This window comes from Cottoperca gobio, chromosome 7 (genome assembly GCF_900634415.1).
Source record: "Cottoperca gobio chromosome 7, fCotGob3.1, whole genome shotgun sequence".
In the NCBI taxonomy this organism is placed as follows: domain Eukaryota; kingdom Metazoa; phylum Chordata; class Actinopteri; order Perciformes; family Bovichtidae; genus Cottoperca; species Cottoperca gobio.
The window spans coordinates 22,200,255-22,221,834 of record NC_041361.1 but is presented as its reverse complement, the minus strand read 5'-3'; the positions used below and the strand labels follow the sequence as shown (position 1 = coordinate 22,221,834).

At 41.6% G+C, this 21,580-nt stretch overlaps 1 protein-coding gene across 1 annotated transcript in view; it reads right to left on the bottom strand.

The window, feature by feature from the left end:
* Positions 1-3,577: 3,577 nt before the first annotated feature.
* skia (v-ski avian sarcoma viral oncogene homolog a) overlaps positions 3,578-21,580 on the bottom strand; it is a 68,540-nt gene continuing 50,537 nt past the window's right edge. The window contains exons 2-7 of the mRNA XM_029435621.1: positions 13,933-14,049; positions 12,431-12,546; positions 11,188-11,513; positions 10,677-11,005; positions 8,842-9,072; positions 3,578-7,337 (exon numbers count right to left, since the gene is read on the bottom strand). Of these exons, the coding sequence (XP_029291481.1) occupies positions 7,158-7,337; positions 8,842-9,072; positions 10,677-11,005; positions 11,188-11,513; positions 12,431-12,546; positions 13,933-14,049 (1,299 nt within the window). The 3' untranslated portion in view covers positions 3,578-7,157. The remainder of the gene's footprint in view (positions 7,338-8,841; positions 9,073-10,676; positions 11,006-11,187; positions 11,514-12,430; positions 12,547-13,932; positions 14,050-21,580) is intronic.

Genomic DNA, 21,580 nt, shown 5'->3' with positions numbered 1-21,580 from the left:
CTTCTGGGATCACATCACACCACATGTCTCTCCCACAAGGGGACCAGTGCAAAACATGAGCTGTAGCTCCCTATCGGACCACTTGTTCTTCCCACTATGCACTGTATATGAATCCTGTTGGCTTTAAAGGGATGTTTTGGCACTTCTCCATAGTCAGTATATTATTTACAGTAGATGGGGGTCGGCATCCCCCCACTTTGTAGAAACAGACAGGAGTAACATTAAGTAATGTAACTTATTTTAGACAGTTAAAGAAAATCAATATTAGTTTTAGAATATTTTCACCACTTTACGTTTGTTTAAGTTTGTTTAGTTAGTTTGTGTTATTGTGTGACTTTGATGAATCTGAACGGACCAAATTCACACAATAACACAAACAAACTAAATCATCAAAGCAGCGGTGAATCAGCAACTCCTGTGTTTTGTGAGGTCAAATTCTTGTTTTTGTAAACGGAGTGTGGTGGTTTTGAAAAGAGCGTACATGGTGAAAATCATTAGAACGCACAATAACAGTGAAGCAATATAGAGGGAAAAAAAACATGAATACCTGCAACACATAAAGGACTATAATACAGTAACCTTGTAATAAGTACCATTTCTGTTAAGCCTTTGTATTTATCAGGGTTTATTCAGCTCCAACTCCAACCATTGAAAACATGGAAGCCATTTGTTTTGTCATTGTTGTATTAGATCACATTATTATGTGGGCTGCTCATTTTCTTTTGTCCACCCGTCACACTTAATAAACATGTATCTAGCTTTAAAACACGCTGGTCTGAAATACATGAGAGCATATCTGTCCCACTGTTCATAAAAAAATCTTCAAAATGTATTAAATAAACATGACTTAGTAATTGACTGTACATTATAAAACAGCAGGAGACATGGAGGCAGAGTAAGACTGAGAGAGCTGCAGAGAGACTCCAGAGACTAATGAGCTAACTGTGGGGTGTTCTGCCTCATGTGACTGCTGTAATTGGGTCAGTCAATAGCCCTGTGTGGTGCTACATCACAGCAGCAGCCGGAGAGCCGCCTCCAACCAGTCCACTGTCTGCTCACTTACTGTACCCGAGTTATGTGAAGAAAATCACCATCACCACCTTGGTATGGTTTAGTCAGCCTTTAGTCATAGTGTTTTATGTTCTGTATGAGCACTGCATCAGAGATCAGTATGACTTCTTCACAATAAGTGCTTCCACAACAATTTGAACATTTAGCTGGCATATCTATCTAATCTGGCTTCACTTGATTTATTATAGACTTTATTAAAGTAATCTTTTTTATCAACTATGTTAAATTACCAAAACCAATCCCAACTCAAGGTATACATATTTGCTTTTTTTGGTGCTTTTTAGAGCTTTCAACCATCTCTGCCAGCTGTTTGGAAAGGATGAAGGCTGTGGTGGTGCGTACTTTGATAGCTAGCTAATAGCTACAGCTAACATCTAGTAAAGTAGAATACTGCTACCTGACCCCAACAAAGCTTTCAGGCCATTTTGTTGCATAAAGCGTCGGGCTCAGGTTAAGTTCGGGTGCAGGCTGGTTTCCTGTCTCAATTCAGGCTCGTGCAGAAACGTAGTGCATAATTAATACATTGGGCAAAACATAGTGATATGCAATAAAAAAATAACAATTACAAAACAGAATCTGAAAATACAAACTCGCCTAAACCAAACAGAGTATTTTTACTCTGTGTTTAGTGCTAAATAGCAAATGATAAACATGCTAAACTAAGATGGGGAACAAGGCAGACGTTACCCGCTAAACATCACATGTTAGCATTTTCCTTGTCAGCATGTTAGCATTTAGCTCACAGCACCACTAAGTAGAGCCCATAAGGGCCTGGCTGTAGACTCTTAGCCTTGTTGCTGCTCCGTGCACTGGATACTGAGGAATTACAGCGAACCCATACTGTGCACACACACGACCGTTGTGTGTGTGTGCACATTACTGAATGTTTTCATCCACTTCTGTCAGGCTGAGTGGGCGTTAACCTAGTTCACATTCCTTTTTAGTTAAGTGTTTGCAGCTCATCTTTTCCTTTTAAAGATTTGCACAGTAATTAAGTAACCATATCTGTGTAGCCTACATAAACCAGATGAGAGAGCGGAACAAGAAGAATGTTTAGTGTTGTTTTGTTCTGCTGAAAAGGTCTCTGCACTGCACTACTACTACACTACTTGTTTTAGCTGAAAGGCGTTCTTGTTATCATCTTTTTATTTTGACGTTTCACATTTAATGTATTTTTCATTCTGTTTTGTCTTTGTCTCTACTTTTATTTGCCGTTTCTCTGAGTGCCGTAATTAGAGATTCATGCCTGTGAGGCTGAACCAGCTTCTTTGAGAGTTGTTTTCTTTCGTCTTTTCATCCCATAAACACTCATATTTGTATGTTCAAAATCTCCCCTAACTACACTGTTTGTTTGCGTGAGGACCCAAAGTGTCAGCCACATTGGATAGAAGCAAACTTTTCTGTGATTGATTACTGTAGCTCACACCATCAACACGGACAAAATACTTGAATTAAAGGGGAAATCCACTGAGGAGCAGTACTACTACAAACTGTAAACAGCTTTGTTTGAGGTAAACCCTTAGCTTCCATGAAGGGAGTAGCTTTTTAAAGAGAATATATATGTTTATATCAATATCCTTAGAAGCAGATTGGAATGTTCCCCTCCACAAACATATATTATGTATAATAATATATATATATACTATGTTTTGTGACCAGATTACAATGACATTTGTATCCCTTTCATGGTCCCCAGAGGATTCTTTTTGACTACTTCTGACATAGCATCAAAATCAGCATAAAATGCATTGACTTTATTTGACTGACAGTTGTGTTTTTTATTCTGGATTTGTTCACAAAATTCACCTTAGAGCTGCAAGAAACACACCAAGAAATCTGAATGAGTAACTGAACGTGATCCCTTGAAATAAAGCAATGTCTGGTCCCAGGTGGCATACTGTATGTCAACCCTGTCTCCTACAAACTACAAATTAAACTGTATTGTCAATTATGTTTCGAGGGAGATTACCGTCGCAGTTTTAAACATGTGGTTAACGTTTTAAATTGAAACAAAAACACAACAAAACTACTTGATTAGGTTTAATAAAAGATCAAGTTTTTTCTTAAAATAAGTATGTTTGTTACGTCAGTAAATTAAAAAAGATGGTGAAAGTCTTGTGTTTGTTTGACCCATCAATTCACCCCGACCTCCTCCCTACGTGGACTTTGATTAGAAACGTATTTTGGATACGTCAAAAACCTAATCCTTGACAAAATACGTTTACCTTGCAACATAATTGACAATACAGTTTTTTGACTAGTTCAAGCAAAGAGGATATTTCGCTTTCTTGGCTGTACTTCACAGGGATGAAGCAAACACTTGAGCAGATTTTGGAAAGTATTTATTAACTTTTCTACTGTTGTGGCTCCTCAGATTTGTGGTATTACAACCTGAACTGAATTCATCACTGAAGGGAAAAAGCACGGAGTCTGCAATATTTTCACGATAATTAGGGTTTATATTGTTTACCAAACAGGCAACAAGAATAGGAAACTGGGTCATTCAATCTGGACAAACAACTTTATTTCTGGTAATGCATCTATACACTGTACATTCAGTCACTGTAGTATATAAGCATAGCTATTTTCAAACATAATCTCATAAAGTCCTTTACTTTACAATATAGTCCGTGTCGTGAGAGAAGAGGAAGGGTTGTTGGAGGAGGAATGAGGAAAAAGGCAAGGAAAAAATGAGGGAAACAAGGAAGATAGATGAATAAGCCAAGCTTTGTTTTCATATGTGGCATTAATGAGTGGGAAAGCTTACATTTACCTCTTACATAAAAATATTTCTAGAATTGTAAGGTTTATATAGTATTAGCAGCAGCACAGGGCTAAAAAGATACATGAGGATGAGGGGGAAACAATCTGCAAGGTGGCTTAGTCGTGTGTGTGTGTTTGTGTGTGTGTGTGTGTGTGTGTGTGTGTGTGTGTGTGTGTGTGACCCATACGCTAGGTCTATCTGATACTGAACATACTGTTAAAAATATATATGAACTGGTGAAAAAAGTAATTGAATATAAAGACTACAGTAAAAAAAAATGAAAAAAATGGATTAAATGTTTATGAAGGGAATATTCTCTTACACACTGCTGTTTTTGAAACATTTCAGTTAAAAAAGAAAAAAAGAAAAAGACAGCTATTGTAAGAAAAGATTTCTTTTTGAAAAAGGAAACACCATGTACATATATTATACAATATCGTAAATGAAAAAAATATTTACATTTGTAAATTCTTATTCAAATCTTCACACTGGCTAGTATTTGTGTATTAATATGGACTGTTATTGCTGCTTTACTCTCCATTATTTAGCAAAAGGATTCTTCTTTAGAAAACAATACGCTGTTAAACTGCTTTTTTCTTTTTGTGTGGGAGAGTGAAGAGCCAATGTCGTTATTGTCTCCCTTCTTTTGTAGAAAACCATGAGTAAAGTAAACTACACATAGGCTATCAACTCTTTTGAGTGTAAAAACAACTACAAAATGTACCAATTTTAGGTCTGCCAAAGTTGCAGACGCAGTGTTGTTCTCTGAGCAATGTCAATAATGTTAGATAAGAAAAGGGCTTTTAACATAATGCCCTCTTTATTATCCTCAACAAACTGGGAATAAACAGTCCTTTCATACAACCCAAAGTAACTTTTCACCGATGCAAGTGGCTTCTCAAGATCTTCTACAAAAATTGTTTGAACATGCATATCATTGATTTCAAATGAAGAAAAAAAGCACTCATTCAGAAAGAAAAGCCCTAAGCGTCGAGCATTTGTTCAATTATTCTCTGCACTGAAAAAGAAAAGAAGTTTGTAAACTGGTTGGTCTTAAGAATACTGATAAAAATAGCTGCTGAGCGAGGGAGGGGCTTTTAATTTGAAACCTGCAAACAGGAAGTTGATGAGAGGCCCAGCCCCAACAGCTTCATCATCAATTCTCCTACTCTGGACACCTTCCGCCCACGTTCAGGCACTTGAGGTTGTCCAGCATTGCATTGACATTTTCTTTTTCTTCTTTTTTGTTGTCTTTTTTTTTTTTTTTTTGAAAGAGTGAAGTTTTTTTTCCTTAATAGCAATATACTGTGTGTTGTTGTTTTTTTCATGACCTTTTCCTTTTCTAGATAAGACAAATTGCTTTATATTGCATAACACAATAAAACCTTTACATGTACAGTATCAATGCCCAATAATTGACTATATGTATGGCAAACTCAAATTTCATGCATAAAGAAAATATGAGTTTTCAATTGAAAAAAGTGAAAATAACAGACAAGAAATAAAATATCTCCACGTTTAAAAACAACATCAACAACCAAAGGAAAAATAGCATTAACACAATGTACATTCTGATTGCATTGTACCCACTGTGTGATGGCTGCTGCCTTTTAAATAAAATCAGATTTTATTCTTCCAACGTGTGACTTTTTGTTCAGGCTCCAATAACGATTCACTTACTGAACATGCTGTTAATTAAGTTTTGTCAAATTCCTTAGGAGTTGTAACCGGGTGCTCGAGCGATATACGAGGCAATTATATTACAAAAACGGGAGAGTGCTATGACCAAAACTTTCCAACAATCCCAGACTGCAGCAGCAAGCAACAGGTAGAGCCTTTTTTTTCATTTTATTTACAAGACTTTTCCTTAAGAAAACAGAACAACAGTATTTATTTGAGATGCATATAATCAACAAAATGCTTACTGGATTTATATGGTAGCAGTCATGTATACGATGATGTTTTTCAAAGTAAGATTGAAGACAATAGTGGGAGTACAATGCATTATAACAGTATCTTGTTATGACAAAGTGCGATTCATTATTGTAAAGTCAAAAAAAACAAAACAAAACAACATACATTTATATTTACATACCTTAATTTAATTAAAATGAACATTTTGTGGTTCTTGCAAAGGGTGCCCCATCCAGCCCACTATGATGTCATAGATGATAGTTCTGATGTCAATTGGAGTTAAAAACATGCCGGCTTTCATCACTCAAGCGTTGCAAGACCAGACAACAAGGCCACACTCTCACGTGGAGTATTTTATCTTTACAAGATACAGACGTCAGGGTTTTGACCCAAATGTTTAAAATAACATATGGCACCCGGAGTGTGACTTATGGAGACTGTTGGATAATGTTATTGATCCTCTAAAATGAGAGCTCACTAAAAAAGGTGCCTTTAACACAGCATGTTTTTATTTCCAATTCCTAATCCAGAGTTGGATCCACAGAGAGAAAATATCAACCCAAATGCAAGCCCACCCACTGCTCAGAGAAATTAGACATAAATGATTTAATAAAACAACAATGGGAGGAAAAGACGGTCGGATGAACTTTGAACTCGATGCTTTTCCCCTCAGTGTGACTGCGATGGCTTCCTGAAAAACCGACAAAACCACGGTGGCACTGTGGACAGTTCATTTGCTTGTTTTGTTCATCTTCTGATTAATTTGTATCTTTTTTAATTTTCAAACTTCAAAAGCACAGAGAAACAAAGAAGCTGTCTTTTTTTTTCTTTACATTTTGCTATGTAGTCTCTTAAATAGCTTAGAATGTCTTCAAGAATCCTCGATCTTCGTCATGGCAAGGGACGGTGGTAGAGACTTTTCGGGGGAACCGTGGGTTAAGTGTGAGCCCTCCTGGACGCGCCTATAACACCTCTCAACAGCTGTATAACTCTAATATAATATGATCATCTTTCAGCATTTATTATCACAGATGTCTGTCCAAATGTGTCACCTGATTTTCTTGTGAGAGAAAAAAACAGGCACAACCATACATCTGTGTTTCTTTCATTCTTTTGATCTCGTTTTGAGTTCTGTGAGTTTGGAAGGTACAAGTCAGTGCTTGATTTAGAAACAGCTGTTTCCTTGTTGCAGCATTGTCCTTTGCTGTTTCCAGTCATTCTCCAAGGAAACCGCTCACTTTTCATGGGCATGGATATTTCTTCTCTCGGTCTGGTCGGAGGGCGAGCGTGATGGACAGTGGTCCTGTGTTGCCGACCCAGGACTGGGTGTGTTTATGGTCTGATTTGGGCAGAAGATGTTGGGGATCATGGCGGGCGATAGGGGAGGAATGGTCGGCTGGTTGTTGGGTTAGTTGTCAGCTAGCGTGTCCTTGGGCATCCCTTCCTTGTCACTGGGCCAGAGTTGCTGCTGTAGCTCCTTCACCACCCTCTCCAGGTGCTCCCTGGCCTCCCGCTCCAGCAGCAGGTCGGCTCTGAGCTGCTCGCGGTCGGCCTCGGCGTGCTGCAGCTTCATCTGGAGGTCTTCGATCTGGAAAACACATGGCAGGAAGCAGATGTGACTACAGGACAGTTTGGAGCATAATGATTCAACCATTGAGCCTATTTCTGTTTACATAGACTGCTTATGGAAATGTTTTATTCATATGCCTGTTTACACATCGCTCCATCACCCTGTTCTAGACACCAACGTCTCAGGGTTTCAACTCCAGCCCATACCGAGCAATAAATACTGTCAAAGGCCTGTACAAAGTCATAAACAGATATCACTCATGTCCCATATGACCGATGGCATGTTGAAGAATTATCTTTCAAGATCCCAAATTTAATGCAAATCTCTGCACTACAGCAGGTGAATGCTGTCCAGCTGATCCAACAAAACGGCAAAGTCCTTGGCTGCTGTCTGAAAGGTCAGCTCTTAAAAGCCACGTCTTCTTTGTCCCTGCATTGCTAAAGCTTCTTGGTCTGGTTTCCAAACTATTTAGGCTCAACCCATTATATATCCACAACATATTGGATACATTCCAATATTTATTTGAAGTGAATTTGTCAAAAAAAACAATCAAACTCTCTTTCTTTGGTTAATTTCATGGATACAATGAAAGCCAGTGTCAGTTTGTGCTCAACTAATTCCCTTGTGAAGAATTTTAATGCGATCGTGTGATCAGAATATGATCAATTTACTGTTTGTTGTAGTCCATAAAATAAGGGCAAAAAATGACAAGCTTGGGATCTTTTAAACATCTCGTCTCAATGACGGGCTTCCAAAGACAACTGCCGTCTCTGCGGGGAGGAACACAGACGCAGCTTGAGAGCACAACCTCCCCTCTTGTTTTGTCTAATCTGCATTTCCCATGGTGCCTGAAGGAAGTCAACGTCTCTTCCTGTTTCCTTTCGGAGAGGGACTTATCCTACGTCTGTGCACTTGGGGCTACACCCATTTATTTTTGCCTGTCGAAGAGGAAATGTGTTTTTTTTTCCTGCCTTTTTCTATTCTGACCTTGAGAGTATTCGAGACAGTGAAACTCTGAAACTCTGCAATTACTGTGAGGGTGTAGACATTATCGTCTAGACCAGGGGTGCCCAAAAGGTCGATCGCGATCGACCGTTCGATCACGAGTGTAGTGCCATTTTTTTTGTTTTTTTCTTGCCTTGCGCGTTCACATTTCCGCCGCTCGCTCCCACAGACACACATGAGCGCACACACATAGACAGAAACATAGCGGAGGAAAGGAGAGGAGTGAACTACGCACCCCCCCTCCGTCACAGCATTTTTAATACAGGTAGATAACTTGGACCTGGTCATGTTTAAAGTAGCTCGCAAGCCAAAAAGGTGTGGGCACCCCTGGTCTAGACTCCCTACCATCACATTTGCACACATTGAACTGTTAGTGTCTGTCTGCATGCATGGCCTTGTTTGGCTTCATTTTAGCCCATGTCTCATTAAGAGAATATTAAAGTTTCATCTTCTCTCAAAATATTTCATATTTTAAAATCGACAGATTCCTGAAACGTCAACGTGCAAGCTAACTGACCTGTGCCGAGTATTTTGCGCGAAGACGGCCAGCCTCGCAGCCTTTATCACAGACTCGCAGCTGTCGGGCCTGCTCCAGCTCCCGCTTCAGACGGATCCGCGACTCGTTTGCTTCCTTCATCTTCTTCTCGCTCTCGGCTCGCAGGCGCTCAATTTCCTTCCTCAGGTTTCGCTTTGCCTCGGTCGCCTCCCGCAGCTTCTCCTTCTTTGCCACCCGCAAGAACTCCAACTCCTGGGATGAGGAGATTGTAGAAGTTAGCCAAAGAGATTCAGTGTCCCATGGTGTTTATGCAACTTTTGTTAATGTCGGTGAATATATCTGTGACGTGGCTGTTTTACACCAGAGAGCAGAGCTGCGTAACAGCAGACTACAGTGTCTATGTCAGTGTTTACATTGAGCCAAGTCAGGGGTTAGGGCAAAGTGTGGGCTGACAGAAGTTAGCTTTCCTTCCTCTGAATCACTGTTAGGATGTGTGTGTGTGTGTGTGTGTGTGTGTGTGTGTGTGTGTGTGTGTGTGTGTGTGTGTGTGTGTGTGTGTGTGTGTGTGTGTAGAACTTAGCAATTGAGACAAACATGTCTGTTATCAAGCTTTGTCGGCTCCTACAAAAAGAGTGAAACCCTTTACTCTGCAGAGGCTTTGCATATAAACTCTTTCAACACCATCAGGGTGAGTTCAAAACACAGCAGGAATTACACCAGGGGGCTGTTTTAAAGTAAGGCCACTTTTAATTTAGCTCGTCGGTTGGTTGGATTTGTGTTGCCTCTCCACACCTCTGAACGATGATGGAGAGTGAGAGTGGAATGCTGTCGGGCTGGAATTGCTTTTCTTTGCTCAGGATGCATTTTGCGCCGCTCACCCACACAGACTCCTTCGTCGGCATTTTCTTGTTCTCAGTCCAAGACCAAAAATAAAAATGGAAGTCTGGCCTTTCCCTTCGCAGCAACATCCGCTCTCATTGTTATTACTTGCCAACTCATGCTAAGCTTTGCTGACAGTGATAATGGCTTCTAATCCACTTCTGCATTTTGATGCCTAAGCTCAAGTAATTTCCTCAGTTTGCCAACTTTGAAAACTGTCTGTCTAGTCTGATTTCAAGAATGTGAAGAGAGGCTTAAGGTTGCCATGGACCGCTAGGGCTGGGAAATCCTATTTTCTCAGCCAACAGTGATACGTGGTGCATTCACTAAAATGATGTACACTATGTATATAAAAACACATTATTGTGAGAAAATACACTTTAAAAATGTCTGGGGCAAGTCGACAGTCAATCAAAACAAGTCCAAGTTAAGTCACAAGTTAGATCGAGAGAATTTGAAGTCAAGTTTCAAGTAAATCAGGAAAAGTTGAAGTCAAGTCTTGAGTCAAACCAAATTCTCAATTCAATAAGAGTCCAAGTCGAGTCTAAATCAATGCCTCAAGTTAATCACGATTACTCCAAGTCATATCTCAAGTCAGTTGCAACAATTTAAAAGTCAAGATGTAACTCTTTCCGGTCGAACATTAAATAATATAGCACCTCGACCTTTTCCTTTTAAAATTAATAGTGTTATTATTTATTTATTTTTCCAAAAGCTGGGTTATTGCAGAGATGTCTCAGAATCCATGACAAGTCACAACTTTTTTCCATTCAAGTCTCAAGAAGGCCAAGTTTTAAGTCAAGGGTCAAACCAGTCAAGTCAATGCCAAGTTTTAAAGCCTACTGTTCTGTGGCTCTCTTGCTTTGGAGTTGTTGGAAGTTGTATTTTAAATGTGTATTCAAGGCACACATATGGAGGAATAAGCCATTTCCGATACAAGTCGTACTACTCTTACAATGGTATGAATGGACTCCTACCTGCTGAAGGCTGCGCTTGGCCTGCAAGGCCGACCCCAACTTCTCCTCCTGCTTCACTCTCATCTTAACAATCTCGTGCAGAAACTTTTCCTTTGACTCTTTGGAGTCCAGTCCGCTGTCCAGCGCCTGCCTCAGGCTCTCCAGCTCCGACTCCAGCCCCATTTCTGAAGGGGTCACGGGGGCTGCGACAGGTGCGGCTGCGGGAGTGGTGCACTCGGCCGACGTGACAGTGCAGAGGGGTACTTGGGTGCCCGGCGAGCTCAAGTCCTTGGCTGAGCTGCTGGACGAGGTGAAAGATGGGGACGACAGGGAGGACAGGGACGAAGTGACTGTTGGGAGAGACCAGAGACACGAGACAGGGTGAGGATTGGTAAAGGTGGAAAAGCTGAAATGTTCTGCTGGTGTAAACCAACTGATCTCTTTACAGATGTCAGGGCTAGATTTAGACATCTGGTCGAGCCTCGCAATAATCTACACATATCAAATTGCTGGGATTAAATGTTTTGCTCACATTCATCGCGACTCTCTACTTCGATCTCCACCTCAGACTCTTTGTCATCCTGAGGCAGTGGCAGTGGCTTGCTGGCAGCTGAGGGCGGAGGGCAGGGGGGCTCTGGCACCGGCGGCAGGAGCTCCTCCATGGCTCTTCTCTTGCGAGGCCTGGAGTTGGAGTTGGAGTTGGAGTTGGCGTTGGCGCCCTCACCTGGGGGTTCACCTCCGCTTGGATGGGAGGTGCTGGGCACCGACGGGGACATGGGACCCACCTTCCCGAGGGGCAGTGGTGCAAGGGCCACATTGGGGGCTACAGCTTTCTCCAGGCTCTTGTAGTTGTAGAAGCTAAGAGGAAACCACACAATTTAACTAAATGTCTCATGGTTATGTGCAATAACATAAAATCGAGGTTACTTCATTAACAGGAGCTGAATTCTGCATGCAAGTAAATAGAGTCAGTACCATATCGTATGGTCAGATGTAAGCTCCCTTTGCTGATCAGGGTAGAGAAACATTAAAATAAAGTGCCTGCAGCTCTTTCCTCCCACTTTATGAGATACTGGGAAGATCAACTCTGATATGGTGCAGCCTGCAGTGGCAGTGCCATGCCAAGCGGGTGCCCACAGTATGAGTGTGCGTCAAACGTGTGTGAATGGTGGAGTGTGGGAGGCTATGGGATAGTCAGACTTGACCCTCTGCCCACCCAGACAAGTGAGAGAGCATGCTGGGAGCTCATCAGATCCAACTCAACAAAATGGCGGTCATCTCTTGCAGTAAAAGCTTCTTCTTAGAGTCAAAATATTTCATAGAGTGCTGCGGGAATGAGTCTTAAAACCCTGAAATGAGTTAGCATTTTTGAACTTCCGGTTTCCTCGCCTCGAATGCAATGTTTAGATTTTTTTTAATGGGGTTTTGATTAAGTGGTTGACAAATTAGATTGTGTTCTATGACATTAAAATATGTCAGTAAATACCCAACTTGTGAATCTTTAAGCTTTTACGTGTGTTAAAAAAGGTGTTTGCTAACAAGTGGCTAAATAAAACATCTAACGCCATCATATCAAAAACGGTAACTCATCTACTTAGTGGTGGTGACATTTATGCTTCAAGTGGTGTTCATTTGTGAAGATGATCTTGCATAAACATTTATTTGCCCCAGAGATTATTTTCTGCAATAACCCAAAAACCATTGGCGGTGATCTCTGGCAGTGGGTCAGCGTTAGGGTTAGGGTTGTCTCCTGTGCTAAGCTGTGCTGGGCTCACCTGTCTCTCAGCAGGGCCAGGGGGTGACTGGAGGGCTCCTTATCACCAGCAGAGATGTGGGGGGACCAAGGTCTGAAAGCTGAGGGCCTCTGCCTGGGCTGGATGCAGTTGAGCCCCTGAAAAAAGACAGTGATGTTACTTTAAATCCCAAGTAATTAAGAATTACATTTAGTAATGATACAGCCAAAGCGTTCATTTACAGTTGTTCCATTGCTGTATGCAGTTACGGCTCGATATCGTTTGAAATTTTAGGATGCTAATGCTAATACCGTACAAGACTTTGACAAACATAAACATGTTATTCTACAAAGTCATTTTTATTTTAACAAAAAAAGCACAACTCTTAATAAACTCAAGCTGTTTGCCGAACAAAATACCGTCTAAAATGGGAAGACATGTTTTCGATGCTAACTTGCAGAACCAGACAGTTTAAGTTTGTTGTTCTACGGACACATTTCGGGGAACAAAACATTGAGGTCTGATACCCAGCCCTAGTGAAGGGTTAGCTGAACACATGTCAGTTTACTGAATATAAAGGTTTTAGGGCACGGTCACACATGTGCGAAGTTAACATTCGACATTCGTTTCTGGTTGCAAAGCAAATTTGCATCTTCGCTTCGTGTGGAGTTCAACTTGGGTGAAATTCAGGCGAATATCGCGTTGTAGATGGCGGGTTTTTTTGAATGGCACTTTCACATTTAAATTAACTACTTTCATTTCCATGTTGTGCTACATTCCTGTTAATGCACAAAGGTTTGCATCAAGTTAAGAATGGTCCTTGTTCAAAGTGCATCTCCCCATTGAAGCAAAATATTAATAAAATTGTAATTGATGTTCTTTATATTTTGTTGTCGGATTTCAGCGTAAAGTTGATCCGCAAAGTTCTGTTTGATCCTAGGTGAAACCTTAGAACCTCTGCAGAAGTTGCATTGACCTTGGGTAGGGTCCAGAAAATGATGGTGCATTCCACATCATGCACATTTCAACAGTAGAATATTTCAAGGTTTTATAAATAGTCACTTATTAGTATGACAAAGTGCGTTAGGTTGAAGTAAATGTGTGCAGTCCTTCTCATGTAGATCAGTCCCTTGATTAAAAGGGTGTTCATATGTCATCATAAAATCATCCTGCTGCAGAGCTTGATGTGTCATGTGACTGGAGAGGGGTCAGGATGAAGATTAATTGTTGAAGACAATTTAAGTATACACCCATTCTAACCATGTCCCCATAGTAGATTATTTTTGGGAATATTGATCTCCACAGGGCACATGCATCATTATATTGTGGATATATTCTGTTACACTGCTCTCTCAAACTCCATCTCAGTAAGTGAATCTGTGGGACTCGTAGCGTCTACAGTTACCCCCACTGTTAGCGCGGCTTGCCAAATCTAAATTGAAACGCTACCCTTATCCGAAAACTTCTGTAGCCTATAATATTACATGACACCTCATCTGATGTGTCATCATCAACATCTCCTCCATGATCTTAGCAACACCAACCTTATTGGAGGCGGACAGGGACTGTAGCCAGTCATGCTGCTTCTCTTTGTCGGCGTGCAGGGATTGCGTTGGGAAGTCTTCATGTTTGGACTTTTTGATTGGGATGGGATCAGACGCCTGGAAGAAAAGAAGAACATTCGTTTTGAGTTTTAAAAATGCAGGATAGCATTTCCCTCAGGGAACACTATTTCTTAAAAATACATTATTTGCTCATATAAACTAACTAACTATAAACTATAATGTTCAAGACTACTTTCAGTCTACAAAAGAGAGACACAATATGTGTACTTCACTGCAAGTGAGGTTTGAATGTGCAAGTGGATTATTTCTCCCTCATGATGTGAATGCACAGGTTGTCATCTTGTCAGCTGACTAAGATCTGTCACACTATAATGTCAGTGCACTAAGAATGCACCCAATAGTGTCAGACAGACCAATAACAGTGTATGCGTGGGTTCGTGGGTGCGTGCGTGTGGGAGTGCCAGCGGAGGTGTCTGATAGCTGCGAGTGTGTTTAAAATGTAGGTGTGGTGTTGACTTAGTCACACACACAATCCAATACAGCTTGGTGTGTTTGCTTGTGGGCAGCAAAGACAGGAGGCTAGAGGTGACTGGGGCAGTGTGTGTGTGTGTGTGTGTGTGTGTGTGTGTGTGTGTGTGTGTGTGTGTGTGTGTGTTCGTCTATTACACATAGATACACCCATACAGACAAACAAGCAGGGGTTTGTTTCTCTTCATCTGTTAGGCTTCGTGGCTATGACCTCAGTCTCTCCAAGCTGTGGCTGTCACTAGCTGCCACACACACACACACACACACACACACACACACACACACACACACGAGCAATTGCAATGCATTATTAAATTGAACACAGTGTGTGCAGCAGGAAATTAACTATCCAAATGTCCTACTACTTTGTATGAGTCTTGTCTTTAGTTTACTTAGTTAGTTAGTTTACCACTAATATCTGGATTCAAAACACTAAAGTACTTTCTTTCCCAAGGTTTTCAAACCTGACAACTTCTAGACTTAATGATCTTATCATATGATCTTATGATACATTGCTTAATAGAACCGTACCATACATGTGAAATTTTGTACGGTATTGAAAGCTACTCGACTACTGAAATTAATTCCTACAACAGTTAGTGTTTAGTTCTGAATTACATTCTACATGTTTTTCCTCTGTCTCAGTGTTTAAAGGTCAAGTGTTGAAGTCGAGGTCACACATGTAATGCTGTAAATCTGGGCTGGCTCCGTCAAACCAACAATATTTATAGAGGGGATGTTTTCACTCATCTTCACGCACTCATACACTTCTCTCTCTTTTACTGCTTCACTTTGTGGCGCTCGCTCGCTCTTACTTTGTCTCTGAGGATCTCCCTCAGGAAACAACAGCATACAGCCAGCACACTGCTTCAGTGTGCTCACACACGCACACACCCCTCCTCCTGCATGGTGTCAACAGGTGGTCATTTGTAATGGGGTTAGATTCTCTCTCTCTCCCTCCACCATGTTGGCAGTGTGTCATGCTCTGCCACATGTCTGCGTAATCAGAGCTGCTCTCACAGGAAAGTAGCGTGGCTAGACGAGCAAATACCGCTGAGGTCTGCCGATGTGACAGCTGTCCTCCATCCACTTCTGCCCTGATGTACAACTCAATGACTGTTAATGACTTTCCATAATGGTTGGTCTGGTAGTACACCTCTAGAAGGGAAAACTATTTCTGAAGCCTTGATCTCAGAGGAACACAGTTGTTGGTCTGTTGGCATTCCATTCAATAGTTGTTCAAATATATATGTCTGGATCAAAGCAGGGGATCAACTAACTGACTGATAAAGCCGTCCCTAAAGCCACAATGCAAACAACATAGAAAAATAATGGTTCCCCAAAAACATCCAGTTTAATTATTTTTAATGTCACTGGGCACAATACATAGCCATCGTTTTCAAAGTGTCCTCCACAGTGTGTAAACTTCACTGAAATACCTGCCAAATAAATTCCATTTTTGTTTTACTATCAGTTAGTAGGTTCAGGTGAGCAAAAAGTGTGCAGTTAAAAAGCCTTTCTTAATGATAAGAAGATTTTAATTGCCGTTTCTAGTATAAAGAAAATACAGACACTACAATAGTACAGAGGAGTCCTGACTGTGGCTGGTAGGTTTGTGAGCAATCTAGATATGAAGAGATATGTCCTGACACACACACACACACACACACACACACACACACACACACACACACACACACACACACACACACACACACACACACACACACACACACACACACACACACACACACACACACACACACACACACTGTGCTGCCTCTCTGGGCAAAGTCTCTATGCCACGTGCCAGTCCTCGTCTCGTGGATTACCGGTTGCCAACAGTGCGGATCTCCTTTAGGGTGAGATCCGGCCCCGGTAATCTTGGAAGGAGGAGAACATCGGGGGTCAACAATTGGCAGCTGAGAGCTCATGGGTCTCAGCTGTGGGAGCGGAGGGAGAAATCTGCATGTCTAGATTACTGAACAGTGAGACTGTGAGACATGAAGCAAACAGACAGCCGGGGTGGGAATTCTTATTTCAAAAAGCGGCTTGATGATGTCAGTGGCACTGGTTCTCGGAGCTGTTTTAATGCAAACGTGAGCAGTAATTTCACTATAATTTGATTCACTTGAAATGATCCTATTAAAGTGCATGATATCTTCCTATGAGGGTCCCTAGGATTAAAAATGTACAAATGGGGGTCTGGTGCTGAGAGTGTGTGACATGAAAACATGAGAAATCCTGCTCCAATAGACACAAACGTGCACATTCATGCACATACACTCAGACTCTGACTGGGGGGTGAGCAAGACACTTTACAGTGCTCTCTTAATAAGCCTGTGAGTTACAGCAGGGCTGTTGCAAGCAATGGAGATTGGCTAACTTCAAAGTGTGTGTGTGTGTGTGTGTGTGTGTGTGTGTGTGTGTGTGTGTGTGTGTGTGTGTGTGTGTGTGTCCATGCACTTTGCAGCCCACCCCCTTTATGATCCGGTGTGGATTACACAGCATAGACAGGATGTCACACTTCTGAAATAAGGCTTTTAGATAAGCCGAGGTGTGTGTTAGATGTGCCCAGACAGCACTGTCTATGTACACAGCTCTGACACCTCACACAGAGAACATGACACCTCATAATATCACGCATTACACTGGTATCTAGGTGATGACATTAGCCTTTTATTAAAACTTAGATATCACTTTATTATCATTACTCATGCTTCCAGTGAAAAGTCAGCGTGCTCTGTGGTCTAAGAGCTAGAGCTTTAGGAATGATATTAGTCAAGCAATGGCACAGAGTATCAATATTGGATCTTTGAAGTGCATATCTGTCAAATGCTAATTTACAGCCCCTTACTTCACACACATGGCAGCTAGGAATAACCCCTGCATTAGAAGCTCACAAAGCCTCAAGTCATGGGGAAGCATATGTGGAAATAGTGAGAGTGGCAGACCCGTCTCAGCTGCCAAAGGGGGGCCCATGCAGGGGCTCATGTGTTAGCACGTGTCTGGGCTAGTAGATGTGGGTGTACATGTCTGTTAGTATGGCTATGTGTGTGCGTGTGCGTGTGCGTGTGCGTGTGGCAGAGACAGGATGGGTGGAGTGATAACAGTCTTCTCGGTTGAAGACTGTCTGTGCCTTTTTGAAACCCTGTGTTTCAGAACACTTCCTCTGTCTGCAGGCCATTGATGTTTATCGCAGTGAGACAAAACACTATGAATAGCATTTGTTGAACAATATAAAGTAAAGGATTTCTTAATCAGTCTTTTTGAAAGTTGTTTTGTGTCTCAGTGCTCTAATGCCTCTGCAGTGGACGATTATGGAGTAAAAACTTCTAAAATGACATTACTGATTTATTACTTAAACATACTGAGGCAATTAAATGGATGTGCATCAGCGCGTTCAACTCCCATCTTGGAGGAATCTGCACTTTAGAGAAAACCTACAAAACTGTTAAAAAGACAAGTGTGGAAGTGAAACCTCTTAAACTGACTGTTACACTTTCACTGTATTGACCTTTAGGCAGTTCAATAATACGTCCCCTCGCTACGTTGCGGACATTCTAAAATGCTCTCAAAGACCCCTGAAGGGATGCATGAAATACTCTTAGACACACTGGGTTCTTTATCCTGTTGTACCTTCTTTAATAAATTAAAAGGGTTGTTTCTGTTAGCAAGTAAACTTAGCAATTCTACCGTCTTTGAATAACGCCACTGTTGTGACAAAATCGTTTTTTGACACAATCTGTAATTTCCATCTATACCCGCCTGCTTGCTTCATTTTCTGCCACTCCCTCCTCTCACCGTCTATGCCAAAACCCCCATCCCGCCCTGTTTGTCTATCTGTCTGAGTGCGTTTCCTGTGTCATAGATTACAGGATGTCCTCTACAAATAAGCAAGATTCCAGTCGCAGAGAAAGAAAGCAAGCAAGCAAAATAAGTTTGACTGAAACTTGCTGAAGCATGGACACATTAGCTAAAAGAGCTTCCAGGACAATCTTGAGGACCAAATGACTGCCATAAACTACCTATAAGAATATAACACCAAAGACAAAACTTTTCAAATAAAATGTAAAATAAAAAGTAACTGGTGCTACCAGAAATCCACTTAGAAGCAACCAGTTTTGTAAAATAGCAACTTTTAGAATTGATTTGCTAGTATTCCTCAAGACTCAAATTAAAATATACGATGGCTCAGCAGTGCGTTGTAAATGATAAAAAAAAAAGCGTGTGAACATTTGACACCAAAATCATTACTAAAGGTCTACCTTACTAGCTTTTTCCATAGCTTTTAACCATATTTCATAATCTGCCTCAACAGGTGAAGTTTGCTCAGTTTGACATTGAGAATCTTCACTTCTTGGAGCATAAACTCCATGAAAACTGATCACTGTGGCCATTACCTTTTGTGAGAAATCCTTTCTGCTTTGACCTCATAATGGGACTCTGTGTCAAGACTGCACGGCTGAGACAAACAACATGTAGTGACATGGTGCTTAACAGGTTTCCTAACCCAACATCCCCCAAGCTCAGATGAAAGGGCAAACAATCTGTTTTCTTTGCTCTTTCTTCACTCAGGAGGGCGAGCAGAGCCGCACCCTGCCTGTGACCTGACTTTGGCCTCCCTACATGTCTCACTAAGGGGCCCATAGTGGTGCGAAGGGAGGGGCCCCTCCTGGAGGCAAAATGAGAGCTTAGCTCACCTCATACAGCATTGGCCACAAATGGCGGGCAACAAACAAGTGTTGGACGACATGTCCTTCCACTATTTATGCAAAAAAATAAAAAGGACTGACCTGGAGCTCTCAGGTTTGAGGCTGAATTCATTAGCTATTGGCCTTGGAGGAAACAAACAAGCTCTATGCGGCACTTTTTTTTTTTTAAACCATCTTTCTATGCTAATTCCTCAGTGTGTGAATGTGTGTGTGCGGTTGAACACCCAGAAGAGCATACAAGATAAAAAATATAGTGAACGCTGTGGCTGCTCACTCCAGTGAGATTCCTCGACTGTGTGTTTGTGAGTTACACACACACACGCAGAGCTCCAATTTTGGCAACTAGTTCATCCCACCATCGTCTCCTTGGCTGAGGAGTCAAAGAGAACAATAGGGCCTCTGTCTTCAATGAAGTAAATAGCAAAAACACTTTACATAGTTACAGTCAAACTATTACAGCGCTGCCCTGCAAAGGATCACATTAATCTTATTATTCAAGATTCTCAGTCTTGCTGAGGCACAATTCTGACTTCAAGATAAACTGGTTTGCTGACTACACTTTAAATGACCTCATCTAGTATTCACTTTGATACAGCGAGGAGTCATTTCTCCTGCGCTCAGCACATAAGTAACTGTTTATACACTCCAAGTTTGGAATTATAAAGAGCATGTTCCAAAGTGTTGAGCTTGTTGGAGAACAGTGTTAAGACTTGAAAGCAAACACACCTGCCAGGAAAAAACACAGGACTGCGTGCATGTGCATGTGTGTGTACAGACAGATGGCAGATGTTCAGGCTATCAGGTAGCTGTATATAGAGAGGAGGCCCCAGCAGTACCTGCCTGTACCACCACTCCCCACATAAGCCATCATTTATCCCATTAGCAGGGAAGCTTCTCCTACATTCCCCTGCTACTTGAAAGAAAAACAGAAAGACACTTTGTTTCCACAGCCCTTGCCAAAAACAGCTTGTATTGATACTGCTGCTCCGTACAAAATATGCTAGCTCTCCTGTCACCTCCCAGTGTTTTCCTGGAGTGACAGTATAATGCTAGAAATATGACATTTCCATTCCTTTTCATTTCGGCATTTGCATTTAAGACTCCGCCAGAAAATGTAATGGTAGTGGGTCTGCTGTTGTTCCAGCGGTCTCCACTTCCAGGAAGAGTCCAGAGGGGCGAAACCTCCCAAAGCTGTCATCGCTGGCTATGCTTAAGGTTGAATGCATGTAGCAACCGATTAAAACTGCCAGATAACAAATCCTTTCACAATGTAATGAAATGTGTCTTTGAATTCAAAATGTTGTAAACAATATATTCATTGTACTGCTTTACATTCACTTCTAAATATGAAAATAATAAAGTGTGTCTTCAACTGGAACTGGTACACAATATGCTTAACGTTTGGGCACTCAGGCTATGCTATGCTACACAATGCTAAACTAGGCTACTGTTATCACAACTACAGCTAAATGAGTTCCCAAGTCCCAAGGAAGGAAGGAAAGGAAGGCCGACATTCCCAAACACGTCATAAAAAAACAGAGGCGGGAAGGACAGTAAGGCAAAGAACGGAAGAAATAAGGCAACGAGGGGTGGAAAAAAGCGTAAACAGTTTGTGGCAAGGGGTCAAGTCTGAACAGAGAGCAACAAACACACACACACGATTTCCCACATAAAGCTGGGCTTGTCTGAAAGAGCAAGACAAGCAGCCTCCTTTTTATTGCTACACCACCAAAAGTCTAAGTGATGAGTCTTAAAGGTACCATTAGCCGCAAGGGTCACAGTATTTTCACAGTCCGTGGAGGATCATGTCAAATTTCTAAGTAGAGCGAGAGCATAGAAATCAGCAAAATGATTGTTTCACAAGTGTAACATGACAGTGATATGCATGGAAAACAACAGAGAGAAAGAAAATGAGCCTTCCCACTGCTTCCTGAAGGCCATGCAGAACAGCTTTGAAACACACACACACACACACACACACACACACACACACACACACACACACACACACACACACACACACACACACACACACACACACACACACACACACACACACACACACACACACACAGATAGAGAGAAAGAGGGGAAGGAAAGAGAAGAGATTGGGATGTTTGGGAAGGGAGAAGGGTCTCCATTTCCTCTCGCCAAATTTGCTTTGGCAACTTTTTCCGTGGGAATGGTTAGAGACCAACTCTTCTCAGCCGGAGAGAGCCAGGGATCGGCCCGCCAAGGAGACGGAAAGCTCAAAAGCGTAACATGGAGATGGGGGCTGGGTGGGTAAGTAAATACAGCTGGACTTTTCCATGGCTTTTCCTTTTCCATCCCTTCCTTGACTTATGCTGTTGTTAAAAAGATCAATTGGTAACAGTAACATGCTC